Source organism: Perna viridis, chromosome 3 (assembly GCF_037379345.1).
Source record: "Perna viridis isolate PV_CMFRI_1.1 ecotype Kerala chromosome 3, ASM3737934v1, whole genome shotgun sequence".
NCBI classification, from domain to species: domain Eukaryota; kingdom Metazoa; phylum Mollusca; class Bivalvia; order Mytilida; family Mytilidae; genus Perna; species Perna viridis.
In genome coordinates, this window is record NC_142447.1 from 60,781,145 (window position 1) to 60,796,456 (window position 15,312).

General features: G+C 30.8%; 2 protein-coding genes across 2 annotated transcripts in view; one reads left to right on the forward strand and one right to left on the reverse strand.

Annotated features, from left to right (window-relative positions):
• The window catches only part of LOC148623200 (phosphoacetylglucosamine mutase-like), a 29,674-nt gene extending 28,011 nt beyond the window's left edge, over positions 1-1,663 (forward strand). The window contains exon 18 of the mRNA XM_088573827.1: positions 354-1,663. Coding sequence (XP_088429953.1) covers positions 354-434 — 81 coding nt within the window. The 3' untranslated portion in view covers positions 435-1,663. The remainder of the gene's footprint in view (positions 1-353) is intronic.
• A 906-nt stretch (positions 1,664-2,569) lies between these two features.
• LOC148623201 (ubiquitin thioesterase zranb1-B-like) overlaps positions 2,570-15,312 on the reverse strand; it is a 30,481-nt gene continuing 17,738 nt past the window's right edge. The window contains exons 5-8 of the mRNA XM_088573815.1: positions 15,122-15,240; positions 11,823-11,948; positions 9,854-10,083; positions 2,570-7,806 (exon numbers count right to left, since the gene is read on the reverse strand). Of these exons, the coding sequence (XP_088429941.1) occupies positions 7,588-7,806; positions 9,854-10,083; positions 11,823-11,948; positions 15,122-15,240 (694 nt within the window). The 3' untranslated portion in view covers positions 2,570-7,587. The remainder of the gene's footprint in view (positions 7,807-9,853; positions 10,084-11,822; positions 11,949-15,121; positions 15,241-15,312) is intronic.

Consider the following 15,312-nt stretch of genomic DNA (forward strand, 5'->3'; position numbering starts at 1 on the left):
TAAGAATCACCTTTATCTGTTCACAATTCCTCCGAAACCTTTCAGTTATTTTTCATTAAATTTTATTGGAGGGTTATGCATCATATGTAGATGTGTATGAAGAATTAAATTATTGTTTGATGCCTGCAAAGGGAGATCATTCACATTTAGGGTATTGCATGTTAAAACCTCTTTAGCACAACTCCTCCAAAATACTCGATGTGTTTTAATGAAATTTTTTAGAAAGGTTAGGCACCATATGTAAACATGCATGATTGAAAATGAGGTAGTTATCTTATGGACGAATTCAGCATGATTTTATATTACACTAAGCAAGGGTATTTCTAGTCAGTTTTTATGCTTTCCTGTTTTAGGAGAATGCTGACACACTGGCATCAGAAGTAGGTGCTGTTGTGTATGATCTAGCTGGAGGTCAAGGTGAACGGCCACTTTAGTCTATTACTGGTCCTGTGGAGAATTGTTCCAGACTGGTACCAGTTAAGAACTTTTCCCTAGTCATATAATAATCAAGATAAAGTGGGGTTGTGATAGTGGGAATCAAACTTAGGTGGCAGCTAGTTGCTTTAATTTAACCGGTCTTAATATTTCAGTATGACAATAATCTTTTGCTATTAATGATGGAAGGGGTTAACCTGACTATACAAGTGTCTAATTATGGAAGGGGTTAACCTGACTATACAAGTGTCTAATTTAAGGCATTGTATTAACTAGCAAGTATAATATATACTGAATATAATATGTCAAAATCTGCATAATATGTCTTCTGTATGGTTTGGTTGTTTTATCTACTAATAGGACGGCTAGATATTAGCAATATCACACCATGAATGATGAGATATGAAAACTGTGCCGTTGTGATTGGTTGTTTGTTTGTGTGTATCATTTTCTATAAAAATCTGAATGGTCGAAAGCGACGTTGTGATGTTTCTAATGTTGTTTTTCGAACATCATTGTTGACATCATAGAAAAACAATCGCTAGAATTTACACCATTTCAGATGCTGTATGTCAAGAGGACAAAATATTTCAAAAGAATTAGAGAAAAAAGTTTTTATAACTCATGAGAGTTGAATATTGCAAAACATCAACTCTAGCTTTATTTAGATAGCTTGTTTGTTTTGATGTTGAAATTATATAATTTGAGTTGATATTTAGTGATATTCAACTTTCGCTCTTTATGAAACCTATATCAGTTGCACAAGGGAATTGGACGAGGATTGATACTGCACGTGATACAGATTTTGACATGTCATCTTCATTATATATAACAGGTAACATTTTAAGTGTGTTTCCAGAAGGAATGATATGTGGTAAAACATATGGGGTTTAAACAGTCACTTATAATATAACAAAAACATATATTTTGATTTGAACATATGATAAGAGTCGGAAAAGTTTAATCATGTAATGTCAACAATCTGAATGGTTTAGGAGATTTATGTATAATTGTACGTTTCCTAAATTAATGGTTAACTCCAATTTTTTTGTATGGATATTTATCTGTAATTGTTATAATTTTTTGAAATTACTGTCTGTTGTTTTACTTATATGTAATGATGAATCATATTGCAATACATTTGTATCATTAATATTTATTCTTATTCTTTCTGATGCTTTTATTTGTTCTGTTGATATTTTAAAAATAAATGATATATATTTGTAAATAGTATTTAATCCCTTTCAGTATAATACATGTAGTATATAAAATATACTAGAAACAAGTACTATCTGTAGAAAAAGATAGTTGACGCAGTAAAATTTGTTCTTTTTACTTATTATTTTCTACATTTTATTCAGGAAATAACACATGGCACGCAATTTCAATTTTCGATATATGTTTATAGAACAGAACTAAGTTAGCAGTATTTGGCAAATTGGGAAACAGAATTGCGTTTCCATTAAAGAGTGTCTTTAATAAGGTCAAAGGGTATAAAGCAAAACTATACCAACTGCATCAGAAAAACATTATACAATTGAGTCCTCAGTACTTATTAGTAAGAACCATAAGACCTTACCCAGTCACAAATTAGGGGCTATAGTATTTTACTCCCAGTCATGATTTTACGAAGCCAACCAAAAAAGCGGAAATTGCCGAAATCAGATATAAACATGTTGAACATAATACAATCCATCTTTGCAGGACAAATACTAACTGTACAAATACCAAGTCCTCAAATCTGTTTAAAAATAATCATATTGCAGCCAGTCTATTTGAGCAGTCAAAATGCTTTAACTGTATATTTACAAGTAATGTACTGTCTCTCTAACTTTCTGTTGAGACATCTCAAATGTTATTTTGTTTTTGTTTTGAAGTTGCCAGGATGTCCTCCACTTCAAATTAAAAAATTTGTTATTCATGCTCAAAACATTTCTCTTTTAAAAAATTGTTGCAGTATAAAGACAATAACAGTGCACTGACTTGACCCAGATATACGATACCGACTCTAACCTGTTAAAATGCTCTGCAGGTCTAAGCCTCATTTGTATATCAGTTTCACAGTGGTTCAATATAATCAGTCCTGGGTTAGGTTCTATACAGTCAATATTGGTTCTATATACAGTCAACAGTGGTCAAGATAATATTTAATAGGAAAACAATGACATTGTTGATATTCAGATTTACAATGAAATACATTTGGTGATGCTCAAAACAACCTATCATAAAAAACATGTATAGTAGAGATCCTACCAAGTAACCAGACATACTGATCATCTCAAGGTAACTTCATCAACTTGTTTTTTTTTTCTCTTTTATTTAAACTGTCAATTGCCATACTATTAACCCTCTCAGGTAAAAAAAACAAGAGGCTCCCAGAAACCTGAATTGCTCACCTGGTTAAATTTTGCAGTTCAACTGCAATAAATTTAACAAGCAGTTGTCCAACTACTTTGACTCAAGAAGTATTTGGTAGGACTTATGATCATAAGAATCATTTCAACAATTAAAAGTTTCTTTTAATCTATCAAAGTTTTCAAGATATTGACTGAAAACTGTAAAAAAAAAGTCATTTTTCCCCTTTCAAGGGCAATAACTCTTACAAGGAGTCATCTGACAACTTTTATCCCTGAAGACTTTTGTAGTCCTAATAAAAAGGATTTCAGCTAATGAAAGACTTTGGCTAACTACGGTTTTGGAGATATATGTGAAAAACTACTGTCTGACCCTTATGTTCTATTTAAAAATAGCAAAAATCATTGAAAAAGGCCAATAACTCAATTACAGCTTAACAGAATAAAACCGAAATTTGACCAGAGATAGATCTCATCATAATGAACACTTTTGCCTCCGTCAGAATTAGGCTAAACCTAACCAATATGGAAATATATGTGAAAAACTACTGCCTGATCCTTATGTTCTATTTTTAGTAATGATGGCCATGTTTTTTGACAGATCAAAAATCCCCACATCTGTTCTATGCAGGATAACCCAAGGAACATTCATAACAAGTTTGGTTTCAATTGGTCAAGTAATGTCAAAGGAGAAGAGTTTTGTATAATTGTTAACAACGATGAAGACGGCGGACGCCAAGTGATGGGATGAGAAAAACAGCCGAATAATTGGTATGTTGTTATAAATATCAAAACTATTACCCTAATGAAGCAATCAACCAATATCTTTCATTAGATTAGGACATTCCTACTTTGAATTTATTCTTAACACTACATATAGTACTGGTTATTATTATTTCCTTGAGCAACTAAACAAGATGACCATTCTATGTCTTTTCTTAAGTTTTATAAACAAAAAAGTGTGTCATTTGAAAGGTTTGAAAAGCAAGTATGCTGGTTTGTATTGAAATTCCCTTGAAAAGAACAGATGTCTTTACAAAATCTACAATAAAAGGCCATTAATATTTTATATTGCACATGTTAACTTCAATTGGCTTAAGTCACCTTCAGTTATATAAGAAATTAAGCCTGATTTATTCCACACTAAAACTTCCAACCTTATATTAAAAGCCCAAGTCAAGCCTGATTTAACCTGAATTACAATAATGAATATTAAGTATTTGGAATGAACAAAACAACAAATTAAAACACAACATAGCAGTACTATGCAAGATGTGTGTGGCACAACATTCCTTGTAATAACATAATTTCTGTATTTTGATGCATTATAAACAACAAGTTTAAGTGACAATAATTTTTATAAGGGTACCTGTTTTAAGTTGGCTAAAATAATAGCCACTAGTGTGATTCCACATATTTCAAACACTCTCTTGTTAGTTTTGATTAAAAAAGACAAAAAAAATCCAATCCTCATCCATATTTTAGATAAAAAAAAACCTTTGACAAAACTTAAGTCACACAAATAGCTCCTCTCATAGTGTGCACAACTGACCAGAATGTTATTGCTCTAATTGATGAAGTATTTGAGCTGTTGACCATTTGAATGAGATCATTATATCAAAAGGGCAATAAAATAAGGATGATTTTTTTATAGTACTTAAATTAGAAGTGACAATACTTGTTCAATAGTTTCAATCTTCATGTTTAAATGTTGATGGACAAAATATGCTAAGTCTAAACAACATGAATAATAAATACACAACAACAAATAGAAACATTCTAGGACATATATATATTATGTATAATGTAGGTTTAGAAAAACAATTGTACCTTAAGCACTCAAAATAACTGGGACAGGTTGTTTAAAAACTTATTCCCCAGACATAAGTTATCCAATGGATAAGTCTAGTGCAATCTATACAAGTTATCCAGTGGATAAAATTTTGAACATCTGGGCCCAGCACTCTAAAACAAACCCAACTATCACTTGAACATCACCTTGACAATTGTTCCTTGTAGAAATAACAGCATTCATCAGAATTTATATTAGTACATACTGACATTGTTTAGTAACTATGTGTATAATTGTAGCAGAATTTATCCTTGTTAATTGATTTTCTTAAAAAATTCCTAATCCAACACATAGTTAATGGATTGAGATCATTAATAAGTCCAGACTAGAATTATTTCTATATTTATATCATTATATGAAATTATTTTGCTTCCTTATTTAAGGGCTGTTCCATTTAAATTTATATGGGGAGGGGGGGACACAACATGTAATAGATTCTTAAGATACCCCCCACCACCAGAAAAAAATAAAATATAAAAAATTATCAATGTGTTGAAAAATGCATGTGTAGTACTAAATTTAGGGAAATCAGAGCATCAAAATCTCCCAACCCCCAGGTGTATTGAATTTTAGAGATGAAATTTCACCCCTACCAACATAATTCAATTTATCGAACATACCCCTACCAACATATAAAAAACATATTTTATTCCCCCCACCAAGAGAAAAATATAAAAAATCGGCATTCCCCCTTCTCATGTAAATTTAAATGGAGCAGCCCTAACAGTTTCAGTGACAAAAAAAAAAGAACTAATTTCATAAGTCAAGGGATATTTCTAAAAGTAATATTATTCAAATGAAAAAATAAAATAAAGAGTTAAGAACTTGAATAATATTTAAAATGAACTAGAAAAAAATGACCTAATCATAGTCGAAATTTTTCAAAAATGTATAAATCAAACAAAAACATGACTTATATTTTTGACAATATTCAATACATTGAAGCAAGAAACATAAAACTAAAATAAACTTATAATCACTAATAATCAAAAAGTTTGTTAATACATTTGACCTTCCACTATACCTTGGTAGAAAAAAAGCAACAGTATCATACAACAACAGAAATATGTAGTACCAGGGTAGAATAACATGTATACATTGTACATGTATTTGATAACCTTTCCCATTATAAAATTCTTTCCCAAATCCTATCAGCATTACCTAAATGTATGATGTACACTGAACAATCCTCAAATAAATTATACATGTAATGATTTGACAGGAAGAATAATCTTTGTTTTATAGCCCTGAGATCTACACTGATTTCATGTCTGTTGGCCTGAAATTTTAGAAAATGCATATTTGCTTCATGTATTCTATTTCACTGAATTTTGAAAAACAAGTTTTGTAAGTACAAAATCTGAGATGCTGAAGTAATTCTATTGCATTCAGATGAATATGAAGATAATAAAGGACAAAACGCTATCATACAACAGATATAAAACACAAATGTTATTTAGTCACAATATTTAAGCACCTTTAATACCTACTATAGCACTAACCATATTTATTATATAACTACTATTTTGTCTTATCTAGCTGGCTTACATGTAATGATAAGGCCAAAGTTGTAAAATTAGTTTGAATGCCATTGTATGACTGACCAATTAAAAAAACAGACTGAAAAGTTTTTATTGGTACCTTTATCAACCTATTTTTTTTTCTGATTCCTTTTTTTTTGGAGCAAATTTTCAGTTGTTTCAAGCATTGTTTTGATCTTATTGATAGATGTAACAACATGAACAACAAAATAATGGTAGTGCTACTTTAATACAAGTCTTTATATCAATCTTTTTATTTCAGAGAAAAAAAAATTGTTTACCTACTTAATGGGCTATGGCAAACAGAAATATTTTTATTATGGCCTGACATAAGTATAATGAACACATTAATAGTGATCAGAAACTGTAACCTCCTCCATTAATAGTGATCAGAAGGATGAAACTGTAACCTCCTCCATTAATAGTGATCAGAGGGATGAAACTGTAACCTCCTCCATTAATTAAAAGATACAAAAAGTAAATGCATCTTCATATGTATAAATCTGTTTCTTTCCTACCTTTATAAGTGTGTAAATATCAAGTTAAATATATACTTACAGTGAATATCAGTGTTTAGAAGTTTAACCACGAGATCAAAACAGTTCTAGGATTTCATAATTAAAAAGAATATTCCAGTAATCTATTACTAAAAAATATGGTATCTAATGGGACATGATACCCTGCCACGTTCCAAACAATTTTAGGGGTAAAATAATTTTTAATTGGCCATAATGTTTTTGTTAATAGTTCGATCAAAGTGCAACTTGAACATGATCTGTATTTTATAAAATTCAATATCTATACAAAGTTTGAAAAAAAATCCTTAAATATCTTCTCAAGTTATCATCTGAAAACCATCTGGGGATGAACAGATAGACGGACGGAGGTACACACAACTTTAATGATGATTTAACATAAAACCTCGCCACTTTGTGTAGCAGGTATAAAAAATTAACAGTCTTTAAAGCTATTGGTTAACTAATTTATAAAAAAAACTGGAATTGTCTTATTAAATGATAAAAAACAATTTTTAGTTCCCATGATATACAATGTTGTGTCCATTCAACAAAATCTGATTTACAATAAAATAAAGATAACTTGGATTTAATGAAGCAATTAAGTTTCATTAGGCCATATAAAAAATGTATGATCAACCACCAGAAATTGAAAGAAGAAATTTCTTTAACTAATCTGAACACTTTAAGTCCTACCCTACATGTACATCAATAACATAGAATAATATGTTACAAAAGATTCCAATCTTATATTTCAATACTTTGGTTGTTTGAGAAAATTAAAAAAAAGATTAGATAATCTTCTAATCTTGGTCACCTTCCATCACTGGGAAAGACTTGCACAGATGAAGCTTGTTTGATAATTTGATAAGAAATATGTCTGTTATGGTCTACTCTTGGTCGCTCTCTCCATCACTGGAGAAAGATTGCAGAGATGAAGGTTGCGTGATAATTTGGTGAGAAATATGTCTGTAATGGTCTAGCCATTCTTCTACCATTTGTTTCACCACTAGAGGGCAGTGTCCTGTCTTCTGAAGAGCTACCATGTGACCTGCTTTTGTGACAAATATATCCAACCATTCGTGTAGGATACTCTCCTCCTTGCCAATCTGTTAAATCAATAAGAAATAGAATGATAAATGTATCCATAGAAAGTTTTAAATAAAAAAAATCAGCTTTGGTCTTTTATCAAATATAATCAATATATCTCTGCTTAATTTGTTCTTGGAGTTTAAAAAAGAAAACTTTCTTTCAATTCTCAAAAATGACAATTTTTGTAATACCAAACATTGCTGTAGAGAACTAATGTCAGACAAAACAGAAGGTAATAAAACATATCAGGCTAAAATCTACTCTCTTTAAGGAGTCAATCATTTTGTTCATATATCAGGATAAAATCTACCGTCTTTCAGGAGTCATTTATTTTGTTCACTAATCAGGATAAAATCTACCCTCCGTCAGAAAATCGCTTTCTAATTACCTTGGGTCAGGTCAACTAAATTTAAGCTAAAATAGATCAGAGACTTGCAGAATTTATCATAGACCAAGTTGCACCTTGCTTGTGAGGTGCTTTGTACGGTGTGGGGGAGCTTAAGGCCCCAATAAGCTCTGGGCTCAAAGTCCTACAGTCTGTAATTTCCTGGCACAATTTTCAATGTAAATAATAAACTTACTTCTTCTAAAACAACTGAAAATTCAACCAATCATTCAATGGATGATAAAGTTTTTAAATTAAAAAAATATTCAATATTATTGCATGTAATGTCTTGTTGCATCATTCAAATTCACAAATTAACCATAATTTAGCATTTTTAAAAATTCTAGTATTTTGATTTTCTTTAATTATTTTTCATTGTCCTGTTGATTTTCATCACTTGTCTTTTCAGTGATAAATGGTCAGTGCTTGTCAGACATAGTCCTTTTCATCACTTGTCTTTTCAGTGATAAATGGTCAGTGCTTGTCAGACATAGTCATTTTCATCACTTGTCTTTTCAGCGATAAATGGTCAGTGCTTGTCAGACATAGTCCTTTTCATCACTTGTCTTTTCAGCAATAAATGGTCAGTGCTTGTCAGACATAGTCCTTTTCATCACTTGTCTTTTCAGTGATAAATGGTCAGTGCTTGTTAGACATAGTCCTTTCAACTTCCAGAACTCAGTCATTCTTGATTTTTTGCAAACTGTTTTTGTAACGATCTATAGACCGTATTTTAAACTGGGAACACAACAGGGGTATGTGTAATTAATCATTTTGGAGACCCAGTACCAATCAATGAACTGATGAATAGATATGCTAAATTTGATAAGTGGGAGGTATGTAGTGATCATGGTGTCTGTCCATCTGTTTGTTTGTCAATTCGTTTGTCTACCCCAGTTCTAACATGTCTTATCTTCAACTCCTCTTAAACTACAGAACTGATTTTGGTATTACATGATGCCATTGTGCACCTCCTATAATGTTCTCCATCTGAATGATATTTGGGGTTTTCTGATGCAAAACATGGATTCTGTCATTTGCCAACCAAAAGGTGGGGGCATCTTCTAATCAGCAACTCCTTTGAAACCACTAAATGGAATTTTATGAAATTTTAACAGATTACTCTTTATTTGATGCTAATAAGCACCTCCTATTTTGCTTTTCCATTGAAAGATTTTTTGAAATTTCCTGATGCAAAATATGATTTATGACTTGTGTACACCAAGATGGAATTATTCAACTGCTGAATGATAAAACTTTCATATATTCTTTATTGATGCCATTGGGCATGTTCTGTTTTTTTTTCTATCTGAATGCCTGAAATCATTTATGGAGTTTCTGGAAGAGGGAGGTATCACCAAATGAGTTTTTCTAGTTTATAAAAGTGGAATTTATAATTTACCAATTGTAAGTCAGCCATATGCTGCCTTGTCAACAAAGTTACAACCATCATTGATCAACAAGTTCTTTTTTTGCATATACAATTGGTCTATTTTAATGGAAAGTTAGACAGACCAACATGATTTCTAAAAGACAATGTCTATTGGTCTCCCGCTAATTTCAAATACTATTAAACTGAAATGGTCCTAAACTAATCACTAGCGGTCTTACATAATGTTAAATTTGCTATATTTCTTCAGAGATTGTGACACAACTAATCTTGCATGTGAATACATTACCTCTGACTGTTTTAAGAATGGTAAAGGCAGTAATTTTCCTTCAAAGTCAACAACAGGAAGATAGGCAACTGATTCCTCATCAGTATTATCTACATTAGCACCAGCACCAATTAAATCTTCTTTAACCATCTCCATGGAAACAAGAGAACTAAAGTGACCTCTAGTGTACGCCAATGCTATAGGAGACTTCCAACAAAAACTCTTCTCCCACAGCAAAGGTAAGTAAATTCCTACAAAGATATTGTAATGAGGATGAATCTTTTGAGGACATTAGCATTTCTGGTAGCCAATATTCTAAGGCCACATTTTGTTAATTTATTGGTTTACAGATTTTTGAGAGGAAAGAATTGTGTAGGTCGGTTGAAAAAAATAATAAAAAATAAAATGAGAACTAGAAACACATATATATTTTATATTTTAAATAAAAACCTTTTTTTATATTTTTAAAGATTCCATTATCTAACCTGACATAGCTTAGAAATGAAATTCTAATCTATTGTATGTACCTTCAGATCATTTATAAACGCAAATTCTCATTCCAATTTTTTAAGTGTCCAATAAATTCAATATGCAATACTTAATGTTAATTTCCTATATGTGTTTGTATCTATAGCCTCCCTTACAGTATGACATAATTTAATAGCCTAAAAATACCTCAAAACAAAGGTGGTAAAAAGTAACAAAAAAGTTACGTTAAAATCAAAGTGGAAATTCAAGTTTTAAAACAGGATTGGTCATAAACTGTTTAATTTATCATTGAGCATCGTTTTGACAAGCTGTGAAACAGAAGGTGTAGTGAAAAGTCAATAATAAAAACCTACAAAGTAAAGGAAAACTTCAGGGACAGAAAATTGAGTACACATTTCATGAAAAAATGAAAAAAAAACAAAAAACAAAAAATAATTTCTTTTACATTTGTCTTCTTTTTTCATTTACAAATTACACTGAGAGACATTTTTTCAAAAGTTTTCAACAAATTAAATTGATTTTTTTTTTTAGATCTAAAAAATACATAAAAAAATTAAAGAACAAAACGTAAACTTGACCTGTAGAAAAAGTCTGGAAAACTTTTTTTTCTGTGAATTTTGCTAAGTTCAAGGTCCGTAATTTCGGTAAAAATCATCTGAGCGAAACGAAAGTTAAACTTGACCTGTAACTTATCATGTTAAATTTATATACCAAAAATCATGTCAATATCTGCAAGCGTTTAGAAAAAAGTCTGAAAAACTTTTTTTTTTTCTGTGAATTTTGCTAAGTTCAAGGTCTGTAATTTCGGTAAAAATCATCAGAGAAAAACAAAAGTTATACTTGACCTGTAACTTATCAAGGTGAATTTATATACCAAAAACCATGTCAGTATCTGTAAGTTTTAGAAAAAATGTCCGGAAACTTTTTTTTCTGTGAATTTTGCTAAGTTCAAGGTCCGTAATTTCAGTAAAATAATCGGAGCGAAACGAAAGTTAAACTTGACCTGTAACTTATGGTGAAATTATATACCAAAAATCATGCCAATATCTGCATTTAGAAAAAAAGTCTGAAATTGTTTATAAAATTTCAATAATAATGAAGGGTGAAATGGTCTTCAGAAAAAAGAAAACAACAAATTATGTTTTAACTGAATTTTCTCAATTATTTTATAAGCTCTTTTACATATTTATACACAAAACATCATAGCTTTGATTTTCCCGCCAATTATTTCCCCTTTATTTATCTACTTCCTGTTGAGAATAAAATCAAACCCACGAGGTTTTAAAACTCTTAAATCATTTACAGGAACTGTTTATATTATTTTCAATTATAGGTATTTTGATTTTATTATCTTAAGTCAGTGTTAACTTCCAAAACCCTTTAACATGATTTTATTGAAGGGATGAAATTTATGCTGCCATTTATGTTCCATTTTCTCAATTACTTTACTTTGTTGTTGTTTACTAAGTATGCAAATCAAATATTATTCCATTAAACTCACCCTGAAAGCGAGCAAATCCAAGAGTTTCTCCTCTAAAACTTTTGACATATTTAATACCATAAACAATAATAGGACGTCTGAGAATGTGGGCCAAACAGAAAATATGGGTCTGTTCTAAAGCTGCACCTGAAGATAAAAAATAAGATACCACTACTGGAAATAAGGGCCAAACTGAAAATATAGACCTGTTTAGGAAAAACTAGAGGCTCAAGAAAGCCTGAATCACTCACCTGGTTAACTATTTGCTTATTTGAAAAAAGGAATGAGACAGGCTAAGTTAAAATCAACTAAACTGTCAAATGCAGGAAATGCTTTTCATAGCATTTTCATGACCTGAAGCAGAATTTTGCTAAAGGCAACAATTTTTGAATTTTTTCTTATGACCCCTAAGTTCCATTTTTAGTATAGGCAGCCATATCTATTCACGGATAAAAAATCATAACAGTCATTTTGAGCACAATACACTAAAGAACTATTATGCTTATTTTCAATCAATGATCTTAAATGGTTTCAGAGAAGACGATTTTCAAAGTTGTACATGAGAAAAAAAACAACAAAAACACTGTTTCAGGGGTCGTAACTCCTACATTAGTCAATGAATGGTTTTGAAAATTTTGGCATAGGTCTTCTCATGATGCTTAACAATTTTACCCTTGCCAGAAATTTGGTAAAGGCAATGGTTTTTGAGTTATTTGATATTGAAAAAAAAATCAATATGAAATTCAATTCTTACAGATTAATACATGGCCTTTTTAATATTGCCCTTATTACCATGAATACTTGATACTGGCCCTGAGGGCTTTAGCCTGATAGAAAATATCAAAAGCGGGCTGATTACAAGGGCAACATTTGAAAAGCCATGTATTAATCTATATAAACATTTGACACCAAAATTATTTTCTGTTGAGAAGAAATAGTGAATAAGGAAATGTATCTATTGTTTCTATTGAATTTGACTTTGCTCAGTGTTTATAGCAGTATTGCTCTACAGTAAGTTCAGATGATTGTTAGCAACTTTATCATTTTCCATTGTTCTTCCTTATGCATATTTTTTTATCTAAGACTACTGCCAGAATGCTAAAATATATCTCATTCCACTGCCAGAATGCTAAAATGTATCTCATTCCACTGTCAGAATGCTAAAATGGACCTCATACTACTGCCAGAATGCTAAAATATATCAGCAATTTCAAATGACAGTGTACACAGGAAAAAATGCAACACATGTTTGGACCACCATGAAAAAAACATATGAAAAACATGTTTTCAATTAAATTATAAATATATGATAATCTTTCATTAAAATATTCATAGGTAAACAAATGTTTCCCAGATCAATCACTAAGGCATAAATAATAAATAAATAAAAATCTTTATTTCAAGAGGGTTACACAGTTAGTTTAGAAGCTAATCTTCCCTGAGACCCTCACACACAAAAACTATATCTACTAAACATTAAAAATAAACAACACAACACAAAAACAAAAGCTGATTTAACAATACCAAATCACTTTAAGACGATACAATATAGAACATTCAAAAACAGTGTAAGCAGCAACAATTTTCTCTTTTAAGATACTCTATTCAAAAGTGTTAAGGTACTTCTTTAAATTGATTTTGAATGAGTTGTCAGTGGCTTGATTACGTAAATGTTTGGGTAACTTATTCCACAAGACAGACCCAGTATATATGAATGAATGTCTGAAAAGTTCAGTTTTAATTTTTGGGATTATCAAATTTCCTTGTTCAGCATTTCTTAATGAATAAGGTTTGTTTCTTGAAACATAGTTAACTTTTCTGATATGTAACTTGGTGCTTCCCCATGGAGAGATTTATAGATTAATAGGTATTTGTGATACTTAATCCTTGTTTCTACTTTCATGATTCCTAATTTTTTGAACAAGGGTTCTGATGGAGAAAAGGGTTCAGCACCTAGAATGAGGCGGATATCCCGTTTTTGGAGTTTAAGAATTTTGTCTAATCCTTCAGAGCCACAGCCACTCCATACAATACAACAGTAGTCAATAAGTGGAAGAATGTACCTATTATAGGAAGTTTTTCTTGTTTCAATGTTCAGATATTTCTTAATCTTTGCTAAGAGATACAATCTTGATGAAATATTAGAGCATATATGATCAACATGACATTTCCAGCTTAGAGTATCATCAATTTTTACACCAAGTAGTTTTTCACATGATGAAAATTTTAAAGCTTTATCATTAACTATTAAGGAGCGTATTTGACAGTTTTTGTCTTGTTCCAATAATCATACACTTTGTTTTATTAAGATTGATAAACATAAAGTTATTTCTACACCAGTTTTCAACTTTTTTAGATCATCTTGCACATCCTGTTGTAATAAATTAATATTTTTCATAGATTTGTGTATGGTTGTATCATCAGCATACATATCAACATTAGTATTATGCATGGCATGTTTTCATTTATATGCAAACTATAGTTTTAATGGGCAAAAAATGATATATTCAGTATAATCGACACAGGTCCTCTTCTGAAACATATGAAAATATATGCTGCAGTATTTCCGGTGTAATGTCAATTGGGATGTGACATTGCCGAAATATCACCCAGTTTTGAGCAGTTAGGCAGAAATGATGTCAGTGAGAATCAAATGAGGTCTAAAAATATGTTATCTGTCCTGTTAAAATGTTAATGATCTGGGAGCAGATAACACACACAAAACAATGTTTTAATTACAATACAATTGCAAAATTGGTGTGATTTCAATAAGAAATCTGTGAGCAATGGCTTATTAGTGATAGCCCTGTTTTCAATCACGATATCAGGAACATAAACAAAGTCCTCTTTAAACAGGAATTTGTTGTCAATTTTTTCTGAAAATAAATCCCAGCATACGACATACCTACATAAAGAATGTGTTAAATTTTCAAGCCATTGTGATAAGTAGCTGCTGAAGTCCTTGGCAAACAGAAAGTTATGGTAGAATTTTTCAGAAAATAAACCCCACCATATGGCATACCTATAGGAAGAATGTGTTAAAATTTCAAGCCACAGTGAATGTTTATGAGAAAAATGCAATGAAAATTTCAACTTTAAAAATATATCTAAAAATAAACAATTCCTCATTCAACAGGAAGTAGTCAGATTTTTCCGAAATGAATCCCATACTTATGGCATAAAAAATTGCAAACTGGCCAATTTTCTGGCAACAGAATTTTGGAGGCCAGATCAGCCCCTGAAAGAGTTTTCTTATTTTTATGTTTAAGTCAAAGAACTTGATATGGTTGACAGAACAACAAGAACTAAGTCCAATTTACCTGGCTGGCCAGCTAAACTAAGAAGTAAAGCCCAATCATTCTGCCACTGTGCTTCATCCAAAGTAAACTGTAACATTTCAGCCTGGTAAGATTCATACTCTTTCCATCGTGGATAAAACCTATAAAAATGTCAATAATAAATACATCAGGTAGCTATATAACTCTATCACGGCTATTCCAGGAAAAAATGT